The 27169-nt window shown below is 44.2% G+C and overlaps 1 protein-coding gene across 1 annotated transcript in view; it reads left to right on the top strand.

Annotated features, from left to right (window-relative positions):
- CFAP73 (cilia and flagella associated protein 73) overlaps positions 1–25629 on the top strand; it is a 53899-nt gene extending 28270 nt beyond the window's left edge. The window contains exons 3-7 of the mRNA XM_068240018.1: positions 8281–8385; positions 10962–11162; positions 14798–15019; positions 17083–17241; positions 25243–25629. Of these exons, the coding sequence (XP_068096119.1) occupies positions 8281–8385; positions 10962–11162; positions 14798–15019; positions 17083–17241; positions 25243–25338 (783 nt within the window). The 3' untranslated portion in view covers positions 25339–25629. The remainder of the gene's footprint in view (positions 1–8280; positions 8386–10961; positions 11163–14797; positions 15020–17082; positions 17242–25242) is intronic.
- The last annotated feature ends 1540 nt before the right edge of the window (positions 25630–27169 follow it).

The raw sequence follows: 27169 nt of genomic DNA, 5'->3' as shown, positions 1-27169 counted from the left end.
GCCATACCAACACAGTCTATTAATTCTATTGAGCTAAGCTCCCCATCAGAAAAAAATCTTTGCAAGATGCTGTGCACAAAGATGCTGTACACATGCAACAGATCAGTATCTGCAAAACAGGGCCACGCCTGGGCGGGTGCATTGCACCCAGGCGCCTGTCTCTGATAGGCGCCGCCCAGCCGCCGCTCACCCCCTCTGGCCGCTGCTCCCCCTGGCCCCCTCTAGCCGCCGCTCCATCCCTCCCTCTAGCCGCGTCAGACCTCGTTCAGGCGGCGACCAATAGTGTGGGCGCTAGGACCTAGCACACCGCACTGATATGCGGAAGTGACATCACTTCCGCATATAAAGCGGGTGTGTCCGGTGCCTGCTCTTACTGGTCGGGTCGCCCGCTGATCCTGAGGTCTGACACGCTGCAAGGTGAGGGGGGAGCGGCAGCTAGAGGGGAGGGGGGGAGTCCCTGTCACTCACTGCCTAAAGGGGTTCCTGCCACTCACTGCCTAAAGGGGTTCCTGCCACTCACTGCCTAAAGGGGTCCATGTCACTCACTGCCTAAAGGGGTCCCTGTCACTCACTACCTAAAGGGGTTCCTGTCACTCACTACCTAAAGGGGTTCCTGTCACTCACTGCCTAAAGGGGTTCCTGTCACTCATTCAATGCCAGAAGGTTAAGCTTCATACAACTATTAAAAAGTCAATAAATCATCCAAGCAGTCCCATATGATTGATCCACATCTGTCAAGGAGCCTCTTAGGTAATAACTTGTTTGCTTCCTATCACTGTCACCAGCACCCAGGTGAACAGACACTCACCAGATATCTAGACCTCCAACAAGGTCTATTGGCGCATTGGGACACTTCGGGCCGTCCCCCACCACACCGAACTGATGAAAGCAACCCCTGGATACCACTTATTCCTAGTCCTTGCAGTATGCATTCCACCTCCAGCGTGAGATTAACCTCAAAACAAACGCCTCAAATAGCATAAAACCAGCGGCAATTTATTATAAAAAGCATAAAATTACACTCACAAGTTACTTTCTTTGTCTCCAGCACAGAGTAATTTATATACGGGCTCTCCCCCGTTTTGTTGGGCCCCGGCTGGCACCTGCAGTCCCTCTCCTGCGATTGGAATGGTGTGCACTTCCACTCCCCATGCAGTTCCGGATGCCGCTCGGGTGATCCACGTGTTACGCTCTGTTGTGTCCGTGTAGCCCTGCTTTACATGTTTCGTCACATTTGACTCACTGCCTAAAGGGCTCCCTGTCACTCACTGCCTAAAGGGGTCCCTGTCACTCACTGCCTAAAGGGCTCCCTGTCACTCACTGCCTAAAGGGCTCCCTGTCACTCACTGCCTAAAGGGCTCCCTGTCACTCACTGCCTAAAGGGCTCCCTGTCACTCACTGCCTAAAGGGCTCCCTGTCACTCACTGCCTAAAGGGCTCCCTGTCACTCACTGCCTAAAGGGCTCCCTGTCACTCACTGCCTAAAGGGCTCCCTGTCACTCACTGCCTAAAGGGCTCCCTGTCACTCACTGCCTAAAGGGCTCCCTGTCACTCACTGCCTAAAGGGCTCCCTGTCACTCACTGCCTAAAGGGCTCCCTGTCACTCACTGCCTATAGGGCTCCCTGTCACTCACTGCCTATAGGGCTCCCTGTCACTCACTGCCTATAGGGCTCCCTGTCACTCACTGCCTATAGGGGGTCCCTGTCACTCACTGCCTAAAGGGGTCCCTGTCACTCACTGCCTAAAGGGGGTCCCTGTCACTCACTGCCTAAAGGGCTTCCTGTCACTCACTGCTTAAAGGACTCCCTGTCACTCACTATCTAAAGGGGGTCCAGGCTGGCTACATATACTGGGGACACTGGCTGTTTGTCATTATGTGCATTTGCTGGCGAAAAGCTGTCTCTTATTATGTGCATTTGCTGGTGAAAAGCTGTCTCTTATTATGTGCATTTACTGGTAAAAAGCTGTCTCTTATTATGTGCATTTGCTGGTGAAAAGCTGTCTCATTATGTGCATTTACTGGTGAAAAGCAGTTTCTTATTATGTGCATTTACTGGTGAAAAGCGGTCTCTTATTATGTGCATTTACTGGTGAAAGATGGTTGTCCGTTAAACAAGGTGTGTATGAGATCTGCAGCTATCATAGACTATGAATGCATTTTGCAGGAACGGATATTTTGCAGGAATGGATCTTTTGCAGACACTGATCTGTTGAATGTGTGCAGCATCTTGCAAAGAGTTTTATTTGATGGGGAGTTCAGCTCCATAGAGTAGACTGTGTAGAGTGTGGCTCTCCTACTAGGTGAAAGGGAGTAAAATTGGTCTGTGATCTTTCTTTTTCCAAAGTCTTTTATCTGATGTGTGTACCCACCTTAATCCCCCCTCATCTGTGACTAAGCACAAGTTGTAATTTGATCCCTCAGCTGTGTCAGCTGCCTGCCACATCAAAGGGCTAAGGATGTTACCAATATGTCTGCTTCAGTGAAAGCAGGAAGTAGACAAACTGCTGATTTAATGCAGGATTTGTATCAGCTGTGACAAATTTATTTCTCTTTAAAGGTTATTATGCTGTTGCATATCTTTTAAAGTAGAGAGGAAGTTTTGAGTTCAGGCCCACGTTTAGGTGAAACCGGGCATTTTAATTCTTCCTACATTTGGTGCAACACACCTGACTGACCCGCCCACCTACAGAGGAGAAAAAGCAAGCTGTATTGTGGTGTCACATACATTTTGCTGATTAAAAAAAGTATCCTATCCTTATTTATTCCTTAACCAATTGCTAATATAGTTTGCCTTTTGCACTTTTGGGCCTAATTTAGCTTAAAAAAAATAAATACATATTGAGATTGAACACACTGGGCAGCTGCTTCACATTTCCCTTTTTTCCTCACACTGGTCTTGATAAATGAGTTCCCTTGAGATGCAAAGTCTAGGAAGGCACTGTCAGAATCAGACAGACAGAAGAGCAATGTCACACAGGATAGAAATGCAATGGAAAAATCAACAGCAACAACATTTTAAGCCTGCCTTGAATAAGCAGAGCTGTTTTTTTTTCTGAAATGGGCAAACAAGAGGATCTGTTTTCTATTTCCTGTCAGCAGTCTTCTGCTTTGATGTTACCTGCAGAGTTTGGCAACACATTTATTTACATGGCTAATAGGACATTTTGGCTGTCTTTTACTCTCCAGTTTAGAAAATGTCAGATGCATGTTAACTGTGAAATAACATACCTTGTGTTTCCTTTTGTTTTAGTTATTAGAATTTTAGATGTAAAGATGTTTGCGTATGATCACTCTCTTAAGGCTATTTTCACACCAAGACGTTGCGTTTTAGGGGACGTTATGGTCACATAACGTGCCCCTAACGCAACGCCTGGTGCTCTTGGATGTGGACATCAGAGTGAGCCACGTTGTGCAGCTCACTCTGGCGTCCGTGATGCCGTGATGCGTACTCTTGGACGCATGCGGCATCACGTGGTCCCGCCAGCCAATCGCCGCACACAGCGGCGCTCCAGGAAGTAAACACTGCACGTTACACCGTGCAGTGAATATTACTTAGCCATGTGGCTGGCCGAGGAGGAGGAGGGGAGACCTCCTCCTCCAACACTACTGAGCATGTGCGCACAGTCTACCACGGCATAGCCGCGCATAACGCACAGCATGCAGCACTTTCAACTTACGTGCTGCGTTACAATGTAATGCAACGTGGGCACTGTGAACAGCCCATTGATTAACCATTGCTGTGAGTTGGGATGCGTTACAGGCTGCACTAACATGCGCCTGTAACGTCTTACTGTGAAAGCAGCCTAAAGGGAAACCTAGGGGAGAGACATGGAGGCTAAACTATTTATTTCTCTTTAAACCACACCAGTTGCCTGGCAGTCCTGCCTCTTAAGCCACATCTACGCGATACAATTTTTTTGTGCGATTTGAATTCGATTGATCGATTAAATCCAACATGTCCGATCGGGATTTGTATTTGATCAATAGTGTGATCGATTTGCCATTGTTTTGCAATGACATTCGACCACACTATCAAATCGAATCCTGATCGGACATGTCAGATTTAATCGATCAATCGAATTCAATTCGAATTGTATCGTGTAGATGGGGCTTAATACTTTTAGCCATAGGCCCTGAACAAGCATGTAGCAGATCAGGTGTTTCTGACTGAAGTATGACTAGATTAGCTGCATGCTTGGTGTGCGATTGTCTCTGCCCCATGCTGTGTCTACAGGCTCATACACACGGGGTACGGCCGTCGCCGCAACCACGTGGCACGCGCGTGTTGCGGCGACGGTTCGCCCGTGTGTATGACGCGCGCGCCCCGAACCGTCGCCCGTCGGAGCTGTCGCCAGGCGATTGACATGTTCAATCGCCGGCTACAGCCGTCGCCGCAACCTCGCCGGAACTGTCGCTAGTCCCGCATGTGTATGCGGGCTAGCGACAGCTACCCACACACGGCACACGGAGCTTCCGGCGGGGGGGGAGGAACCTCGGCGACAGCTTCCGCCGCATCGCTAATCCCTCTGCTGCAGTGTGGATGCAGAGGGACTTGGCGACGAGCTGTCGCCGAACTGTCGCGCACACGCTCCCGTGCGCAGCGACAGCTACAATTGTCCCCCCGTGAGTACTTAGCTTACCTCATACATAAGGTCCATACTCACAGGGGACGGCCGTCGCCGCAACCACGTGGCACGCGCGTGTTGCGGCGACAGTTCCCCCGTGTGTATTACGCGCGCGCCCCGAACCGTCGCCCGTCGGAGCTGTCGCCAGGCGATTGACATGTTCAATCGCCGGCTACAGCCGTCGCCGCAACCTCGCCGGAACTGTCGCTACTCCCGCGTGTGTATGCGGGATAGCGACAGGAGACCTACGCAAGTGAATGGAGCATCCGGCCGGGGGATGCTCCATTCACAAACAGCTTCCGCCGCGTCTCTGCCTTTCTGGCGAGACGTGTGGACAGCTGTCGCTCCCTGTTCACGTGCACACATGCAACGGGGGACAATTGTCCCCCGTGTGTATTTAGCTATAGACTGACAGGACAGCTGTCTCTGCTCCCCATACATAGACTGATAGGACTACTGTGTCTGCCCCATGCCCATACTGTGTCTGTGTCTGTCTCTGCCCCATAAACAGGCTGACAGGGCCGCTATCTCTGCCTCATACATAGGCTGACTGGACTGCTGCCTCTGTAAGTCTAAGTATGTGGAACAGAGGCAGTGGGGCCGTAAACCTGTGCATGGGGTAGAGACAGCAGTCCTCCCAGTCTGTGTATGGGGCAGAGACAGCGGTCAGTATACAGACATCAGTCCTGTCAGCCTATGTATGGGGCAGACACAGCAGTCCTGTCAGTCTGAGCAGTCCTGCCAATCTATGTATGGGCAGATACACTGGTCCTGTCAGTCTATGTATGGTCAGAGACACCAGTCCTGTCAGTCTATGTATGGGCAGATGCTCTGGTCCTGTCAGTCTATGTATGGGCAGAGACAGACTGAGTAAAACAAGTTTAAAGTGAACCTCCAGACTAAAAATCTACTCAGCAGAACTGAAAAGGCTTAGTGTTTCTTTAACAGTTTCACAGCATCAGAACTTTGTGTTTATTATAGAAGTCTCATTTTTAGCTGCATTTTTAGCTAAGCTCCACCCCATCAAAGAAAACTGCCCGGGCTTTTTTCCCCTGATGCTGTGCAAAGCATGATGGGATTTCCTGTTGTTATTCACGTTGCCTAGCAACTGGGAGGGCTGATCAGGGCACAGGACAGTTGGAACTGAGTCTCATGCTCCCTGTCACCTTCTTTCAACCAATAAGATGGCTGCCCTCATGAAATCACAAACCTTTGCCTGTTCTTTTAAAACAGGGTGGGTAAGAGACTATACTACCTATCTATTTCAATTAACATAACTAATGTAACTTAATGACAGTATGTTTGTTTAGGCTGAAGTTCCTCTTTAAGTTTCGGTACACAGTCCTCTCTCTCTCTCTCTCTCCTTTGGTCTCTTATGCCCATACATAGACTGACAGGACCAGTGTCTCTGCCCCATGCCTAGACTAACAGGACCGCTATCTCTGCCCCATACACAGGCTGACAGGACCGCTGTATCTGCTCCATGCACAGGCTGATAGGATGGCTGTCTCTGCCTTATACATAGGGTGACAGGACAGGTGTCTATGCCCATACATAGACTGACAGGACTGTTGTGTCTGCTCCATGCGCAGGCTGGCAGGACCGCTATCTCTGCCCCGTATACAGTGGCTTGCAAAAGTATTCGGCCCCCTTGAAGTTTTTCACATTTTGTCACATTACTGCCACAAAAATGAATCAATTTTATTGGAATTCCACATGAAAGACCAATACAAAGTGGAGTGTGCGTGAGAAGTGGAACGAAAATCATACATGATTCCAAACATTTTTTACAAATCAATAACTGCAAAGTGGTGTGCGCATAATTATTCGGCCCCCTTTGATCTGAGTGCAGTCAGTTGCCTATAGACATTGCCTGATGAGTGCTAATGACTAAATGGAGTGCACCTGTGTGTAATCTAATGTCAGTACAAATACAGCTGCGTTGTGAGGGCCTCAGAGGTTGTCTAAGAGAATATTGGGAGCAACAACACCGGCAAGTCCAAAGAACACACAAGACAGGTCAGGGATCAAGTTATTGAGAAATTTAAAGCAGGCTTAGGCTACAAAAAGATTTCCAAAGCCTTTAACATCCCAAAAAGCACTGTTCAAGCGATCATTCAGAAATGGAAGGAGTATGGCACAACTGTAAACCTACCAAGACAAGGCCGTCCACCTAAACTCACAGCCCGAACAAGGAGAGCGCTGATCAGAAATGCAGTCAAGAGGCCCATGGTGACTCTGGACGAGCTGCAGAGATCTACAGCTCAGGTGGGAGACTCTGACCATAGGACAACTATTAGTCATGCACTGTACAAAGTTGGCCTTTATGGAAGAGTGGCAAGAAGAAAGGCATTGTTAACAGAAAGCATAAGAGGTCCTGTTTGCAGTTTGCCACAAGCCATGTGGGGGACACAGCAACCATGTGGAAGAAGGTGCTCTGGTCAGATGAGACCAAAATGGAACTTTTTGGCCAAAATGCAAAACGCTATGTGTGGCAGAAAACTAACACTGCACATCACTCTGAACACACCGTCCCCACTGTCAAATATGGTGGTGGCAGCATCATGCTCAGGGGGTGCTTCTCTACAGCAGGGACAGGGAAGCTGGTCAGAGTTGATGGGAAGATGGATGGAGCCAAATACAGGGCAAACTTGGAAGAAAACCTCTTGGAGACTGCAAAAGACTTGAGACTGGGGCGGAGGTTCACCTTCCAGCAGGACAATGACCCTAAACATAAAGCCAGGGCAACAATGGAATGGTTCTATGTGTTAGAATGGCCCAGTCAAAGTCCAGATCTAAATCCAATCAAGAATCTGTGGCAAGATCTGAAAACTGCTGTTCACAAACGTTGTCCATCTAATCTGACTGAGCTGGAGCTGTTTTGCAAAGAAGAATGGACAAGGATTTCAGTCTCTAGATGTGCAAACATGTGCTGGTAGAGACATAACCTAAAAAACTGGCAGCTGTAATTGCAGCAAAAGGTGGTTCTACAAAGTATTGACTCAGGGGGCTGAATAATTACGCACACCCCACTTTGCAGTTATTGATTTGTAAAAAAATGTTTGGAATCCTGTATGATTTTCGTTCCACTGCTCGCGTGTACACCACTTTGTATTGGTCTTTCATGTGGATTCCAATAAAATTGATTCATGTTTGTGGCAGTAATGTGCCAAAATATGGAAAACTTCAAGGGGGCCGAATACTTTTGCAAACCACTGTAAGTATTTAGAAAAGAGACAGTGGTCCTGTCAACCCTTGCATGGGGTATGCTCAATAGGATTGAGGTCAGGGGACTAAGCTGGTCATGGAAGCAGGTTAAACTCTGATGTTCCTCAAACCAATTTGAGACCGATGGAGCCCACTGTGATTTCTGGCCACATTTTTCCATTTGTGATTTTGTGTTTTGCATTTTTAGGTTTTGAAGTTTCTTCTTTTGTTTTGCATGTTTGGGTGTGGGAAAAGGCATGCATGTTGGCCGCTTTTTTTTTTTCTGCAGAAAATTTGCACAAGAATGCAAATCAAATGCGATGCCAGTGACTTACTTGCATTAAATGTGCTACGAACATGAATTCACAAAAAATGCAAATCTCACATGAATTATGTTATGTATGAGAGGAGCCAAATGCTGCCAGTTTACTCCTCTCTTTATTGTAGGAGTTCCAGATGAAGACAGAGAGTCTGCAGCAGCGGCGCACAGAGCTGGAGCACAAAGAGGAGAAGCTCAAGGACTCGCTCTTTAAATTTGACAAGTTCCTTAAAGTACAGTGCACCCTTATTCTTATCAAACAAGAACTGCATGTATTGCCTCATTCACCAGTGATGAATAGACAGGGTGTGCATATAACAAAAGGCGCCGGTTAAAAAGGGCGCCAGATATAAATAATTTTGAAGTAATCATTTAGTAAAATGGGCACCAGGATCTGCCGTAAAATACTGTTTATACTGGTGATATTCTACTATTCCCCGATGTGACCTCTATTTTTAAGTTGGTAAAGTAAGCACCAAAAGTTACAAAATATTGTTTAATTTACCAGTATTGTACTACTTCATTTATATAGTAAAATATATTTAATACTTACCGATACTTTTCTATAACCCAACCTCTCCTTACACTCACACATAACCCTGCCCTATTTGTGCCAAACCATATCCCCCTTTGGTAGTGCCTAACCCTAAGACACTCCCCCCCCTCCTAGAGGACTCCTACCTTAAACCCCCATTTTGTTTGAGTAATATAAATAAGTATGTGGTTTTATTTAACATAGAATCAAAAATAATGGAGCCAAAAAACGTAAAAATATTTTTTATTTTTTTTTTACATATACATAAGGTTAAGTGGGTTTGTTGAGAAATTCTTTGTAACAGTCGAGAATCGTGGAAGGTGCTTGTTGTAGTGCAAAAAGTGTAAGGGCTTGTTCACACCTAGGGCGTTTTTGTGCGCCGGCAACTTTGAAAAACGCCCTAAAATACCTTGTGCTGAAACCTTATGGGATAGTTCATAGCGCATTTCGTCTGCTTTCTGTTCACAAAAGTCCTGCATGTTCTATTTTAGGGGCCATTTTGCTACAAATGAAAGGTATAGGAAAAATGCAAAATGCTCACAAATATTTTTTTTTTTTAATCCGGCGATTGCATTCACGTTTTTAAGAATAAATACATTGTATTTATTCTTTTTTGGGTCAAAACGTTCAAAAAACTCTTTGAAAATACAGAATCGCTCTGCAAAAGCGCTTACAAAGGTGCTTTGCACAAAATCGCATCGTGCAGTGGAGCGCCAGGAGGGGGGGGGATGCAAAAAAATAGAAAATTGCTGCGGTCAGCGATTACGATTTTAGATGTGAACCAAGCCTAAATGATTTTTTTCTGAGGAAGCATGAGGAACACTTTTAGAAACCATTATACAGTTCTAGAAACGACCATTTGTTAAATAATGGGTTATTGTAATCGATAAATCTGGTATGGAAATGAAAGTTGAAGATAACAAGCGATATAGTGGTTTTTATATTTACGTGGCCCCTGTTTACAAACGATATAGTTGTTTTATATTTATGCTGCACCCTTTTTATACACTTGGTGCCAATAGGCGCCATTATTACCTTCTACCATCAGGATAGGGTTTTATTTTTCTCTGTGTTCTTTTCAAGCTTCTCATTTAGAGTAACCAGTAGAGCACTAAAATGACAGTTTTCTAAGCATACCAGTAACATGAAACCGCATACTTGGTGCTGAAGAGCCCTCATAAGTGAATAATCATATTCCATTGTTGTAAGCTGAGTTTTCTATTCATATAGTTCAACCAGTGCATTACAAGAATTGTATCAGAACAAAGAATCCACATCATTGCAAGGTATTGAAGTCAATACTGTACTGCACATTCATCACACAATCGATCATTTATAACATTCTGGTAACCCCATCTTCATTGTGAATAACAGAAACATGCAAGGCCTACACATATTATCTTGGCATGATTTCAATTATACCGCATGTTCCAAACAAATTGACTGAACTCTCCCCTATGCCTGCATATCTGTGTCATCACTCGTATATACTGTACACCATCAGCCTCAACAAGAGAGCTTCTGAGAGGTGACTAGAATAAAATCCATTATCTTGTCATAATTGCACCTCTCAAGGGAGTGGGTATATTGGGCATCAAGTGAACAGTAAGGTTTTTGATGGTGATGTGTTGGAAGCAGGAAAAATGGGTATAGTAAAGGTTGGGGTAACTTTGGCAAGGGACAATCTCTACATACTCATTAAGGGCTGGTGTATACAGGCGTACCCGACATTAACGGTGGCCGCGTTCGCTTAAGCAATGTTCATTCAAATAGGCAGAGCCGCTACTGTTGTTTATCATCGCTTGCACAAATGCAGAGTTTTTATCCCATTTTTTTATTCTAGAATCACCTGTTGCCAGGATCGCCTAAGCGTTTTTCTGGCACTTAAGCAATCCTGGAAGCAACATGAAGCTTCCAGGATCGCTTTTCCATGCCCCCTGCAGCATGCTGCTGAAAGCCATGAAATGCTTTTCTGCAAGTGTGCAGGAAAGCATTTAGCCGACACACTGTAGGACGCTCTTGTGAACCATCCCTAAAAGTAATGAACCATCACTCACAAAATCCCAATTCTCAACCAGTGTGCAGTACTGACATGGAGGGGCTATGTCTGTCCAGCAGTGGTTGTCACAGAGGACTTCTGCAACGAGCAAATACTGCACCTGAAAAGCTGTTAACTGAGAGAAAAGGCATTCTCTATGCTCTGTGCCATGTTCAGTTAGTGCCTAATTGTTGTTTATACTGTGGATCACCGTTTGATGCCTCACTTTTCTGCAGGAGAATGACTCAAAGCGAAAGCGTGCTCTACACAAGGCAGCTGAAGAGCAACAGCTGGCAGCACAGAAAGGAAGAGAGGCCATGCGTTTACTTGCTGAGATTAGGCAGCTGCAAGCACGTAAGGAGAAAATGCTGCAGCGCCAGGAAAAGTACAACATATACCAACGCTACCTGCAGAAAGTGCTGGAGGGAACTGAGGAGGTATGGGAGTCATGCTTCCACTCCTGTGGCTGTGTGCTATTATTGGTATGATGGTATGGTCCTCTTTAGATCAGTCTGTCTGAATCCATCATTCAGTTTCATGCTTACAATAGTTTAGATTACAGGTAGTCCCCCACTTACGAACGCCTGACTTACGAACGACCCACTGATACCAACAGCATGGATTCAGTGTTTCAATGGGAACAAATCAAAAAAAATGTCAAACTGGACTTGTAGTTTTTGAGAAAATAGATATTAAAAAATTCAAAGAAAAAATGGCTTTTAAACTTGTATAAGCAGGTACAGAGGGCAGAGGTGGCACAGAGGGGGACACTGGAGGCACAGAGGAGGTACAGGGGACAGAGATAGCACAATGTTCCGACTTGAGAACAGATTCAGGTTAAGAACGAACCTACAGTCCCTATCTCGTTTGTTAACCAGGGACTACCTGTACAGGTAAGAGTTGGGTACAAAACAGACCGCAACTATTTGCTACTTTTCAATGGCAAAGTGATAAAAAAATTATTTTAAAGTAAACATAAAGGAGAAAACTCAGGAGAAAAAAATGATTGGGTCTCTTCCACCGGGTCTGTATCTACTGCCAGTATGTGTTGCCAGGATCCAGTATGGCTTCTGTTGAAGTTAGTTTCTCCTGTTAATAATCGTAGGCCTGCTTTTCCTGTGATGTTCTTAATATGGTTTACATGAATTTTAAAAGACAAACCTGTTTGTATTGAAAGAAATGAACAAAGATCCAGTAGGTGTTCCATGAACCTCCATGAAGCAGATTGATTCAGAGATGCTAACCACACAGAACTGTCCATGGCAGATTCTTAGGTTTTCTCTCTGGCTACACTGCCATATGGGCAAAATGGCCCACTCTCTCTGGGGGTATTGTGGGTGCTGTGGAAGCAGTTGGAGTAAACCAATATCCCTTTAATTACAGTCTAACTGGGAGGAATAAGGAGCTGGAGAAAAAATTGTTAAGCCTTCCCTATGGGTTAATATAATTTGGCAAAAGTCCATTAACAAGACACACGGGCCTGGTGGTAATCACATCATTACAATAATTAATAAGACAACAAACTGCACTTTTAAAAAGGAATAATTTATATCTGAAACCCATAGATTATGACAATGTCACTGAACACATTATTAAAATGTTGCTGTTTTTTCCATAGTGATCCTTATGGGCAAAAACAAAAGACAATCTAGAGTCCACAACAGAGTAGTATGTTGAGATAGACTTGAGTTATACATTATGTGAAATACAATAACGAGCTCTAGGCCTCCCCCACAACCTCCTACCTGAGGCCACCGCCACCCGCTGCTGCCACGTCAGCGCGCATGCGCACCGCACACATGCCCGCGCACCATGCACGCACACGCCTGGCCCCGTCCTCCTCCTGCCCTATATGCCACCCGTGTGCCGCGCATGTGCGGTACGCAAAAGCACGGACATAGGGACACACAGGAGGAGGACTCAGGGACATGGGTATTATTGTATAGGATAATACTCACAAAGCTGGATTACTACTACTACTACTAAAAATAATAATAATTGCAGTATTTGTATAGCGCCTTTCTCCTCTCGGACTCAAAGCGCTTGCGAGGCAGCCACTAGAGCGCACTCAGTAGGCAGTAGCAGTGTTAAGGAGACTTGCCCACGAAACTCCTTACTGAAATAGGTGCTGGCTTACTGAACAGGCAGAGCCGAGATTTGAACCCAGGTCTCCTGTGTCAGAGGCAGAGCCCTTAACCATTACACTATCCAGCCACTGCACTACTAAGGCAACCACTGTAAAGGAAATTGAGGAGATTAGACCCAACCTCTCAGTAGATAGGAAAATTAGGGGTAACGCCCCTCCACAAAGGGTGTCCACCAAGGTAAACTGGAACAGAGGCACCAGACAGGATAATATACACTAAAAACATGTTAAAAAGGGAGGTAGTGATGGACTTTCCCACTGAAGACTCAAATAGTCAGTATTGGGTAAAAAACCAACCCTTTATTATATCCTCCAATAATTTTGCGACTCGTTACGCAGGTGTATACCTGCTTCCTCAGGCAGTGAACAGAAGTAACTAGGAGGATCAAAACAATATGCTAAGAGTTCAATATAAATCAATGTTCACTATTAAATTTAACTACTATAAAAAGCTTACTATTCCTATATTATAATCTTATATGACCAGTACCAAATAATTACACAAACCTATACCAGTAACCAATACTTTACATCTTTACATCATGTTAAATGATCTGAGGGTGTAACAGTGACAATATTTTCTTTGCCATATATTAAATATTAAGCAAATAGTAAATGGCCATAATAGAAATTATGTAACACGTCTTTTCCATGTAATGCGACTACAATAGTTCCTCTTAAAGTGTAAATGTCGGGCATAAAATCATTTTCATTTTTATGTGGTAAACTAGTAATAAGGATGCTAACTAGGCAATCCAAAAGTTAAAAATCACTATTACTTTTTCATTTGGTACATTGCCACACAAAGGAAGTTGCAGGGCCATGCTGGGTTGTCTTTTTTTGCTTCTTTATTTCCCCTTAGACTTAACTAATGCAGCCTGATTGGCTGAAGCCTCTTTACCTCCTTTTTTCCCCTCCCACACCTCTGTTCCTCTCTGATTGGGCACTATTTCTCATGCTGAGACAAAGCACTTTCTATTGCAGTGCTGGGTGGGAGTGCCTGAAACCTGGGAGGAGGGAGAGCAATGCATACACCATCAGGCAGAGTAGAGTAAGGGAGGAAATTACATCAGGATTGGCTTCAAGATACACAGTTTAAAATGGAGAAATCTAAGAAGGATTTTCTCTTTTTTTTTACTATAGTAAAATCTGTAAAATCAAAATGTGGACAGTGCAATACATATGTTATGTAAGTAGAGCAAGTATTTATCTACTTATATATGTGTTGTTGTTTTCTCAGATAGTATGGCTGACAGCTCCTCTTTAATTCAGGTACTTGTGTGCCTTTTAAATTTCAAGTAAATATCGCATAATGGTGCCCATACACGGTACATAAAATCAATTGAATCGAAATGAAAGTCGAAAAGAATCCTTTTTTTCAATCAAGAAAAACAAACGATTATCCTGTTTTTACGATAAAGTCCGATCGGACACGTTGGAACAACCTTTATATTAGATCATTTTTTCCGAATTTTCTGACAAATCGAACGTTTGTGTATGATGCCTAGAAAACAACTATGCATTTTTTTCCAATGTAACGGAATAAGCAAAATTGTTTAATAAAAAAAAAAAAATGAAAAAAAATTGTACCATGTATGGGGAGCACCATTAGACAGAGAGGAGTGCCAAATATTAGTGGACTATTACACTGTAGCCAGGGGAACCAAATTCAGTGAAAAAAACCCTTAGGTGACTGTATGGACAGAGGCGGCCGTCAATCCTGGTGTCTCAGCCGTTCACTGTGCTAAAAACACATTCATTGCAAACTGGCAGAACAGTCAGAGAGAGGAATAAGAGTAGTATGTCTGGCTTGGCAGAGGAAAGCTAATAGGATATGGCATGGTTTTTAGTTTGTAGAACAAGGACATACTGTGTATTTTCCAATGCTGCACAGTTATCTGACAACTGCTCTGTATCCCTTTCTAGTTCCAAGAAGTGCAGGAGATGATAGACCGGTTTAACACATTAATGGCAACACAAGACAAGCTGCTACAGCGGGAATTGGAGCATCAGGAGAAAAGTGAAAAAGAAAAGGCGCGATTACTTCATTACCAGGAAGAAGCCCATAGCCAAATCCTAGAACTCAACAACCAGCTGGCTGATCTACAGGGAGAGCTGGAGAGAGCAAGAGCCGTAGTGCTGGAATGGGTATGATTGGGCTAGAAGCAGCCAAACAAGTTCACAAAGAAAAGCCAATACATAGCCTCTGCTTTCCTTACACATCTTCAGAGATCGGATCTCCTGGTGGGATGTCATAGGTAGAGATGCTCAGAGATGCTAAAATTTCTGATTCGCATACAAATTTAATGGAGATTGTTTGCAGCTGGGAACTGGACTAATCTTAAAGATTTGATTGGCCCAGTTCAAAGCTGCATACAATTTGCACTACATTTGCATGAAAGCTACAAATATTTGCATCTCGAAGCCTGCCATGATCACGCTTCCACCACTGCCACGCTCAGCTCTCTGATGACGGCTGAGCTTCATGCCTAAGTCAGTAGCCAGCTTCATTGGCTCCTGACACTGTGAGTCAATCGCCGTGATCATAAAGGAACGATTAAAAAAGGCTCTGGTCCTTAAAGCAAACCTGAGGCAGATGCAAACAAAAAATGTATATACTTATGAAAAGGGAAACCTCCAGAGGCTTCTTATATCCTCCTCAAGGTCACTGCTGTCCAGCACCCTTTTTAAGATCCCTCTTTGTGGAGGAGCATGTCCATGCTGCGCCTGCATGAGTACGGTCGTGCCTGCACAGTAGCATAAGCGACTTCGGGTAACAGCGCAGACACAGCCCTATCTGCAAAGGTGCAGTGCGGCTGCGCTCGTACACCATGAGAGCATACCCGGATCCATGTGCTCTGGCTGCTACCCTCATCTTTTTGATAACAGCTGAGCCCTGACCATGTGACCACTGTGAGCCAATCACAGTGATTACTGAATAAACGTAAAGTGAATGAAGCAAATACTTACCTAAGGAGAGGGAAGGCTCTGGGTCATAGAGCCCTCCGTCTCTTCTCTCGGTGCTCTCTATCCTGTGCTGGCTCCCCCTACCCCCCCCCCCCCCCCCCCCCGTTTCAATCCCCCACCGAAAGTGTGTTTGGAAGTCTTCGGGAGCCGTGTCCTCCTGAAGAAGTGCGGCTCCATACTGCACAGGCGTGAGTGTGCAAGAGAGTGTGCTTACGCAGGCGCAGTACAGGGCCGCCAATCTTCAGGAACACTCGGACTCCCTGAAGACATCTGAAGCCTCCTTCAACCGGGTAAAGCAGCATTTGACTAAATTAGTCAAATACTGCTACCGGGCGAGCCAGCACTGGAATGAGGGGACCAGGAGAGGAGCGGGAAGGCTCTATAGGACCCAGAGCCTTCCCACTCCTTGGGTAAGTATCTGTCTCATTTTTTAAAATGCGGTTCCCATTCACTTTAAAGAAAAAGGCTCTGGTCCTTAAAGTGTACCTGAGATGGAGGGATTTAAAAATATTATACATACCTGGGGCTTTCTCCAGCCCCCTCCAGGCTGACAGCTCCCTCGCCATCCTCTTGCATCCTTTGCAGTTCGGCCCCGAAAGTCTTTCAGTCAAGGCCAGTCTGCGCAGACGCAGTCTGGCCGCACCCATCACCGGGAGCATTCTGCAACTGTAGTAATGCGCATGTGCAATATGCCCCAGTCCATAGGACTTTGTGGACGAATTGCGGAGGTTGCAGGCGGCGCAGGAGGATGGTGAGGTAGCGATCAGCCTGGAGGGAGCTGGAGGAAGGCAGGTATGTATATACATTTTTTTTTTTTTTTTAAATCCTGCCTTAGGTTCCCTTTAAGGGACCAGAGGCGGAAGGTCCAAAATCAGTTAAGCTGGTCATAGAACGAGAGATTTTAACTTATTCAATTGAACAGTTGATCTTGAGCAATATCTGAAGTGGTTTGTCATTTGATCATATTTAAGAAATTATTAATTTCCTGAATATCCAGATCAAACATTTCCAGCAAAATGCATAACAAAACAGATTTCCTTCAGTGCAATGCTTCAGCTGTTTCACCCAATCACATTATAGCTGCTTTGACATTCCTATATTTATGGCCAGCTGTAAATAGAGTACGGTTCCAGTGTAGGAGAGCTTATTTGCATGCGCCCTTGTGATGGATGTGAAGTCTGTTAAATGCCACCAGAATGTTGTCATGTATTAAGTAAATTGATGATCTGTGAAACCTTTTGCAGGAATCCCGATGGGCTCAAATTCAGAACACGGCAGCAGAGAACACACTGCGTCTAGGTCGCACCCGAATGGCGACTCTGAATATCTTTCAAACCGTTACTAAACAGTTGCATATGAAGTCAGACATACCTGTAGAGGACACAGATTCACAGCTTGAAAAGGTGAGGCTGAAGGTGAAAAATATTACGGTTTTCAGTTGCTTAGTGTGCCTGAATTCAAACAATTTTGCTTACAAATGCTATAGGTAAGTTCCCCTCACAAAAACTGTTCCTTGTATACAGGGGCGTAACTAGAGTGAAGCAGTCCCTACGACTGCAGGGGGGCCCCCAACTACTACGTTACTAAATGGGTCCATCCTTTAGATCAGGTGTTTTTGTGGCTACACGTCATGGGTGTGAATATTATCATGGCCACACTTGTTTTATGACCCTTGCAAGTTGGCCCCCAGGCTGTGAGGGTCACAAGGGGTTGGCTAGTGAAAGGGTGTAAATGTGGGGTGGGGGGGGGGATCAAGATTTTGCTGGGGGGACCCATGATTATGCCCCTGCTCAATGAAACTTCCCATATGTATGGGCCAGGCAGTTGCTGTAATTTCCCCCCTATTGGCAGTCAGATGATATCGGACTATAGTGAGATTTGCTGAAAGGTCAGTAAGTAAAGCAAGACAAGCACATACTGATTTTTCAGACAATTCAATCACTTTGATCAAATCTGCTGGTTATCAACTCCAACATATCCGATCAACATACTTCCCATCGATTTTCGGACTGTATATGGATTGAAGTGATCACACATACTGGAAAACCTTTGTGTGAGTGGACAGGGGAAGAGTAGCAGGGGATTGATGGCCACATAGCGATACACTGTACAGATGTACAACACTAGACGTTGGATTGAAATCAAGGCTTAGTCACTCTAACTGGTACTGAGCTGGTGGAGTATTTGCTAGCAGCACTATTATTCTCATTTGTAGCCTAAGGCATTCACTACTTTAAAAATGGAGAATGCTCCATGTAAAGCTATCACAGACCATCTAATTTGTGAGACTAGCTAACAAGTCCAGTCACTTACCTTCTTTGACCCAACTTTAGTGATTGGTGAACTTTAAATTACACATGGAACAAATGCTATTTACTAGGGCTTACCCAGGATTACATTGTAACCAATTAGAGATTACGGACTAAAAATCTACTCAGCAGAACTGAAAAGGCTTGGTGTTTAACAGTTTCACAGCATCAGAACTTTGTTTTTCTTACCAAAGCATCATTTATAGCTGCATTTTTAGCTAAGCTCCACCCATCAAAGAAAAAAGCCCAGGCTTTTTTTCCCTGACGCTGTGCAGAGCATGATGGGATTTCCTATGTTGTTGTTCGCGTTGCCTAGCAACTGGGAGAGGTACTCAGGACACAGGACAGTTGGAACTGTGTCTCATGCTCCCTGTCACCTTCTTTCAACCAAAAAGATGGCTGCCATCATGAAATCAAACATTTGCCTGTTCTTTTAAAACAGTGTGGGTAAGAGATTATATTACCTATCTATTTTAATTAGAATAACTAATGTAACTTAAAGAGAACCCGAGGTGTGTTTTGAAGAATGTGATCTGAATACAGAGGCTGGATCTGCCTATACAGCCCAGCCTCTGTTGGTATTCCAAACCCCCCTAATGTCCCCCTTCACTCTGAAATCAGACATAGATCACAGCTGCGCTGTGCGGCTGTGTTTACATCTGTAGTGTCAGTATCGGCTGCTCCCCCGCCTCCTGCAGAGCTCCGGTCCCTGCCCCCCTCCCTTCCCTCTAATCAGCGAGGAGGGAAGAGAGGCAGGCAGGGACCGGAGCAGACTGACACTATAGAGAAAAACACAGCCGCTGCGACATGCTGTGTGTCGACAGCAAGGCTGTGATTTATCAGGGATTGCAGAGTGCAGGGGGACATTAGGGGGGTTTGGAATACCAACAGAGGCTGGGCTGTATAGGCAGATCCAGCCTCACTATGCAGATCACATTGTTCAAACCCAGCTCGGGTTCTCTTGAATGACAGTATGTTTAGGCTGGAGTTCCTCTTTAACTGGGATCAAATTGTTCCTCAATTTAAGGTACCTCTTTGAAACGTGGAATACTGACAAGCCAATTGCTTGGGCTCTAATTTACCCCCCCCCCCTTAATAACCGGTCTGATAAGTAGGTCTTCCTTTATTCCATACAACAGAACAATGTGTGCTTCCTTAGGCGCCCATATTAATATTGCTCTGGGTGAAAAACTACTACCTACATTGGCCAGTCCAGAGAAGTTTTTCCATTTGAGCGAAGCAGTTAACATCAAGGGACTGTTCAGTTTGATGAAAGACTGACTGCCTGAAGCAGTGCTCTGTTGATCAGACACAGTTCCCTTCTTTCGAAACTGGTTTTTAACCACAGGTTAGCAATATGCTGCCACTGCTTGGCTCCCCAACCACATGCTACACCTCAAGGGTTTGAATGGGCAGCCCTCCTAGTGCCCTCACTACCAGAGAAACCACCCACCACTACTACCCAAATTAAATACTTATTATTAGAGATGGCCTGAACCTCTGATTTTCGGTTCACGAACCTTCACCAAACGTTCGATTCGCGTGAACTTTTGCGAACCACTTCAATGGGGAGGCGAACTTTGAAAACTAGAAACACTTATGCTGGCCACAAAAGTGATGGAAAAGATGTTTCAAGGGGTCTAACACCTGGAGGGGGCATGGCAGAGTGGGATAGATGCCAAAAGTCCCGGGGAAAAATCTGGATTTGACACAAAGCAGCGTTTTAAGGGCCGAAATCACATTGAATGCTAAATTGCAAGCTTAAAGTGCTTTAAAAAAATCTTGCATGTGTATACATCAATCAGGGAGTGTAATTAGAGTACTGCTGCACACTGACACACCAAACTCACTGTGTAACGCACCACAAACAGCTGTTTGTGTTGTGATGGCGGTGCTGGACTGCTGCGCACCATGGTGAGATTGCTCTTCCTCAGTGATATCAGGTAATGTCTGACTGCCTTATCAACTTTCGATGGTTCTTTCTCTACCATTGTTAAAGCTTACATCTATTTTTTTAAATACTTGTTCTGCTTGCTGTTCAGTACCTGCAACGAGAATCTGTTATGGAGGGCAAGTCTGCCATTGTGAGTGGCAACGGGTAATGGCCGGGAAATCAGGGTTCGATTCCGGTCTGGAGTGGGAGCCTAAGAAATGGCTACCACCATCACACATCAAAGAAAGGCAGCAGGCATGCTGTGGGCAAAGGAGCAGGAATGGCTACCACACACATCCAAGGAAGGCAGCAGGCATGGCATGCACGTCCCGAGGTAGTGACCAAAAATAACAATACAGGAGGACGTTCTAGGCCTAGGTATATGACACTGATTGACTTTACTACCTGTAACGAGAATCTGTTATGGAGGGCAAGTCTGCCATCCATTCAAGTGAAAGGTATGCACCGACTGCCAGGTATAATGCAATGTGCAGTCAAAGATGCAGTGAAAGGTATGCAGTGACTGCAAACAGCTGTTTGTGTAGTGGCGGCTGTGCTGGACTGGTGTGCATCATGACGAGAGTGCAGGTGATGGCGGCTTTCCAGCCCATATAGTCGGGCTGCGGTAGCTGAATGACAGAATAGTGACTGTCCAGCTGATCAAATTTGGTCTGTCCACAATGAAGCAACGACCTTATCTTTGGTGTGCCACCCCCCGAGCCATTGCTTCATTGTGATACGCAAGCCCCTTCACTATGGCAAGGTAATGATCACAAAGGGGAATTGGCACATGTACAGACCTTTTTGTTTTGTTGTTGCAGCTGCAGTGCAGCCAGAAAAATTAGGCAGGCATGTACACGCACCAGAAAAATTATTATAGCGGCCGCTGCTAGCAGCGGCCTTAAAAATTCAGGAATCTGCCCGGAGTCCTGGACCCTGTTGGTGGTGGCGAAGAAGGCAGTCAAGCGGCCTGCGGGCAGAGGTGCTGTGTGGAGAGCGACTTAGTCTTGGGGCAGCCAGTCACACGGCGTGCAGGCAGAGATGCTGTGTGTGGGGACTGACTTAGTCTTCGGGCGGGCAGTAGCCCTCCGGGATCCATGCCTCAATCATTTTGATAAAGGTGAGGTACTGAACACTTTTGTGACTTAGGCGACTTCTCTTCTCAGTGACAATGCCTCCAGCTGCGCTGAAGGTTTTTTCTGACAGGACGCTTGAGTCAGGGCAAGACAGAAGTTGGATGGCAAATTGGGACAGCTCTGGCCACAGGTCAAGCCTGCGCACGCAGTAGTCCAAGGGTTAATCGCTGCTCACAGTGTCTACATCCACACTTAAGGCCAGGTAGTCGGATACCTGCCGGTCCAGGCGTTGGTGGAGGGTGGATCTGGAAGCACCTAAAGAAATTTCTGCATGTCCGACATCACCATGAGATCGCTGGAGCATCCTGTCCTTGCCTGCGTGGACATGGGAGGAGGATTACTGGCAGTGGTACCTTTATTGCGTTGTGCTGTGACATCACCCTTAAACGCATTGTAAAGCATAGTTGCCTGCTTGTTCTGCATCCTTTCTGCCTTCAGGTGAGTTGGTAACATGTCCGCCTATACCGAGAGTCTAGTAGCGTGGCCACCCAGTACAGCTCATTCCCCTTGAGGTTTTTATTTTTATACGGGGGTCCCTCAACATGCTGGACAGCATGAAGGACGCCATCTGCACAAAGTTGGATCCAGACGTACTATCCATCTCCTCTTGCTCTGTGGGTGCACAGTGAACAACAGGTAGGTATATGCAGTGGGTATTACAATGTGCACATCACAATCACAGGTAGTAGTCACTGAATATGCTGGGCCTGGCAGTGGCACGCACAGTAGGAATTACCAAGGCTGTCTATGCAACACAAGTGTCAGTGGGACACACAGAAAAAAAAATTGATCACAAGATTAGCTCTCAAAAGGAGCTATTGAGGGGTGCTTTTTTTTTAGCAATAAAAATCAGCAAGGAGCAAGCTAACAAGCCTACAAGAGCCTAACTAAGCGTTCCCTTCTCGAATTACTGCAGGCACACGAGTGAGTAAAATGGCTGACGCTGCCTGCCTTTTATAAGGGGGGAGTGGCTCCAGGAGGGAGTGTAGCCTGATTGGCTACAGTGTGCCTGCTGACTGATGTAGAGGATCAAAGTTGACCCTCATGATGTACTATGGGGGCGAATCGAACTTCCGGTAAAGTTCGCGGTTCTCCGTGATCGATCGTGAACACTGGAAGTGCGCCGGGAACCGTTCGGGCCATCTATAATCATTGTGTGTTAATGTTTTTCAAACATTAAGAGCTTTGTCATCAGGAGTTGCCGACCAGACTTCAATGATTAACATATATTGTGCAGTGTTTGCAAAAATCCAGTTCTGTCTGTGGCGACATTCAGGGCCCATTCACACTTGCTGATTTTGCTAGCGTTCTGGAGTTTTTTGGCGATTAACGCCCCAAAAAAATCACCATTCACACCTGGCGATTTTTTTTTATAGCGATCGCATTTTGCACTTCTATAGCACTAAAACGTGATCGCCAGGAAATGGCCTGAAAATGGTGCAGGCTATGCGTTTGTATTTAGCGGCGATTAGTGCAAATCACCCAAATGAGAACAGGCCCATAGACTTATTACCCTAGCGCTTCGAAATCGCTGGCAAAACGTTCAAGTGTGAATGGACCCTCAGAGGCGGCAGCTCAGTATTTAAGTTGAACTACAATACTACACTGTGCCTGAGATGCAAAAAAAATAAATTAAAAAAAAACCCTGTAATATCTCAGGGGCCTTTTGGGTAGACTGTGGTTTGCTCTGCATGGTTAGGTTGTTTCTTTTTTCTTCTTTAATAGTTACTATCAGAACATAAGCTGTATATGTTAATCTGTGTATTGCATATTTATGTAGTCCTGTCATTATTTTGCACAATGTTTTAGACTAGTACCTTTCCTTATGTGCTTAAAGGACACATAGGAAAATAAAGGTAAATATTAGTTTTCTATGTTTAGAACACAGTTTGCATGACTGCTTCTGGTCCTCTGCCATCAATTCTTTATTCATGATTGACCCAGAATGAGCATGCCAAAGATATTGGCGCTGTATACTGTAAATACTTAATGCCGATCAGGTGTTGTGTTCGGTCTTCACAAGTTCTATAAGTATGACAGCCTGGCAAATGGCATTTTAAATGGAGATAAATTGCAACTTTGATATTTCTTGAAGTTCTGGATTCATAGGAAAGATTAGCTGACTTGCTGCCAAATGTATAAACCAAAGTACTGCAAATGGTACGTCCATTGGGTGCCGGTAGGAGCTTAGTCATCAAATGAGTAAGCATCAAAATGTTAACCCATGTATCAGAAAAACATCCTGAAGTAACAAGTAACTCTTGGAGAATCCATTCACAACACAGGAATACAGAGGCCCTGTTTACTAAACCAAACCACCACCCCCTGTAGCAAGAATTTGAGGTCTTTATACCTTGTGGGGCAATTATTCATCAGAAAATAACATGACCGTTGTGCCTGCATTAAAAAAAATGTTGCCAGAGGGATTTCTCCCTTTACACTCAGTATTTCTGGCTACTTCCTCCTCACTCTCGTGGTTATTCTGTTTCAGGTAATACAGAGACTAAAATGATATAATTGCAGCACTAGGATGTCCTTAAATTGGGACATTAAAAAATAAATTGTGTAAACTGTGCAAAAACTCTCCCAACAATAGAATTTTGACAAACTAGAGTATAAAAGTATTGTATATTGAACAAGATAAAAATCACTTATACTCTGGCACCTAAAAGAAGAATTTCAAAACTGATTGTGAAATCAAATTATCCTTCTTTGCAGCCATGACAGTTTTGAATAAGGAGACACCTAAGGCTTAAAGCAGTTAAGGCTTGTATTTCAGAGGATTCCAGGTACACACACCACATTTCCAGTGGAGCCTTTTCACAGGACAACCATGGCATCAATATAGATTGCCCAGCTCCCCCCGAGTAATTAGCTAGACAGAGCAGGTCTATTTGTTAGTCTGCTGGTACACCTGCCCTAATTCAGTAACTAACAACAGGCTGTGACACTCATCTGGAAGTTTCTGCTAGGAACGGTGTAGAATGACAAAGTTTTATATGTACGGTCTATAAAACAATGCAGATCATCTCAAAGAATGTTTGCCATATGGAGCTTGCATTTAAAAAAAATATTTTCCCATTGGATAATAAGAAAATGAAATTTCACTTTAACCACTTAGCAGCCAATTTATAGCCTTGCAAGTGCTCCAGGCAAATTTATTTTGGCACTTTAATTTCTTATTTGCTTGCTGCTAAATAGTACTGCTGCAATGTACACTTATGGCCACTTGTCACTAGGGGGCAGTGTGAGACAATAAGAGAACTTCTGCTTTCATTTTCTCTATTTTCTGCTAGCAGAGATATCAAAGCATTCCAAGAATTTACAGCACAAAAAGTTCTGCCGACTGAGGTCAAAAGCAGAGAACTTATCTCAAACGAGATAACTCTATGGAAGCTGCTAATGGGTTAAATTCTAACCTTGAAAACATGCATTTGGGATCAAGCTGAACCACCTGTTTACTACAGTGGATTGTTAGTTTGTAGTGAGTGTTCTGCCACCTAGTGTTCAGTGTATATCTGTGATTACTCTTATTTCCCTTTATCTGCTGTGCTACAGTCCGGTGACTGAAATGATACATTCGGGAATTCTAATATCTATAAGGCAATATCAATTAAGCAGGTCAGACATTACATGTAATATTACTGTGCCTTGCTTTGTAATGGGCTGTTTTCCTTCAGTGTGCTTTACATAATTATAGTGACATATGTTGTAGTCACTGGATAAGAATGTTCGAATCTTATGGTGCCCATACATGGTACAATTTTTTCATTTTTTCCCCCTCAATTAGATAATTTGATTAGATTATTCCGTTAGATAGAATATAAAGATTTTTCCAACATTTTGTTGAAAAAAAAAAAAAACAGGGTAATCAGTTTTTCTTGGTAAAAAAAAAATTATTATTTTTGACTTTCGATTGTTTTGGGAAAAGTGAACGGTTTTATTGTACCATGTATGGACACCATAAGTCATATTTTACAGTCCAAATGCAAAACGAATGTGTTTGTTTTTTTCAATTTTACATAGATTAAGATCTGTTTTGTGGACCTTGACGCCATATATAAAGATCTAAAGAAGGCTGAACTACCTCTACAAACTCCAGCCCTGTCCTCCACCAACTAGACAGGATGAAGCATTTCAGTGGACACCATTCCTGCAATAGTCCTCAGCTCACCACTGGTGACTCTTCACTGAATAGCAGTACTGTACATACTTCACCTCCACCCATCTTGTCACCATTGCTCCTAGTTTAGTTATGTTAGTGGAAACCTGTAGTGAGATGAATATAGGGGATGCTTTTGATTTCATTTATTTGAAAAACCAATCAAGGCTACCTGATTGTTATGCTGAATTTTGGCTTTAGTAGGTAGAGTCACACCCCTGGGAACATCTCTGCGGCCATTGCAGCAACAACACTTAAGGCTAGTACACACTAGCAATTTTGATTGACCAATGATTGCTCAATTTTACCACCTCCATGTAGTATGACCATTTACCTATATAATCTGCATAGAATTGAAAATCTGTTTGGCCCTCATACTACATGGAGGTGGTAAAATTGAGCAATCATTGGTCAATCAAAATTGCTAGTGTGTACTAGCCTTTAGGCTCATATGAAATTCACGTCACAAGATAAAATGTGGAGTCATTACTAATGACCCCCCTTACTTATATTAGTCAATTACCCCCACGCCTTTTTTCTATTACCTTATTAAGCCTTTATATAGCGCCAACATCTTCCGCAGAGCTTTATAGAGTATATATAGTTTTGTCTTTAACTGACACTCAAAAGGAGCGCACAATGTAATCCCTACCATAGCCATTTGACCATTGTGGTCTAGGGTCAATTCATTTAAAGAGAATCTGAACTGAAAATAAAAAAATCAAAACAAACATACACAGGTCATACTTCCCTCCTGTGTAATCTACTCCTCAATCTTTCTCCTCTCCTGCGTCCCATTTGTCCACTGTGATCAATGGAATTCTCCGTCCTCCATTTTAACCACTTCCCAACTGAGGGGTTTTACCCCTTGACCACTAGAGCAATTTTCACCTTTCAGCGCTCCTTCCATTAATTCGTCTATAATTTTATTATTACTTATCGCAATGAAATGAACTATATCTTGTTTTTTTCGCCACCAATTAGGCTTTCTTTAGGTGGGACATTATGCCAAGAATAATTTTATTCTAAATGTGTTTTAATGGGAAAATAGGAAAAAATGTGGGAAAAAAATATTTTTCAGTTTTCGGCCTTTATAGTTTTTAAATAATGCATGCTACTGTAATTAAAACCCATTAAATGTACTTGCCTATTTGTCCCGGTTATAAAACCGTTTAAATTATGTCCCTATCACAATGTTTGCCGCCAATATTTTAATTGGAAATAAAGGTGCATTTTTTTCAGTTTTGCGTCCATCCCTAATTACAAGCCCATAGTTTATAAAGTAACAGTGTTATACCCTCTTGACATAAATATTTAAAAAGTTCAGTCCCTAAGGTAACTATTTATCTATTTTTTTTAAATTGTAAATTTATTTTTTTAATTACAAAAAAAATAATTTGGGGAGTGTGGGAGGTAAGGAGTTAATTTTTTGTGTAAAACTAGTTTATTTGTGTGTAAAAAATGGGTGTAGTTTTACTATTTGGCCACAAGATGGCAACAGTAACTTTTTGTTTCATGCGGACGCTTGCAGGAAGTAGAAAGAGGCTGGGAGTTTATTTCTCACAATGATCGCGCTGCTCAGCCGAGCGGCAGCGGATCATTGCGGGGCTTAGATCAACGAACGGGAATGGATTTTCCCGTTCGTTGATCTCTGGGCGAGCGGGCGGCAGCGTGTTTACTAGCGGGAGCGCGGGCAGCGGCGGGAGCGCGGAAAGTACGGATTTCTCCATCCCTGGGGGTTAAAGGATGGAAAAAGGGACGGAGAAATCCATACGGGCGGGGGTAAAATGG

This window comes from Hyperolius riggenbachi, chromosome 1 (assembly GCF_040937935.1).
Source record: "Hyperolius riggenbachi isolate aHypRig1 chromosome 1, aHypRig1.pri, whole genome shotgun sequence".
NCBI lineage: Eukaryota > Metazoa > Chordata > Amphibia > Anura > Hyperoliidae > Hyperolius > Hyperolius riggenbachi.
The sequence above is the reverse complement of the archived record's forward strand: the minus strand, read 5'-3'. Positions and strand labels throughout refer to the sequence as shown.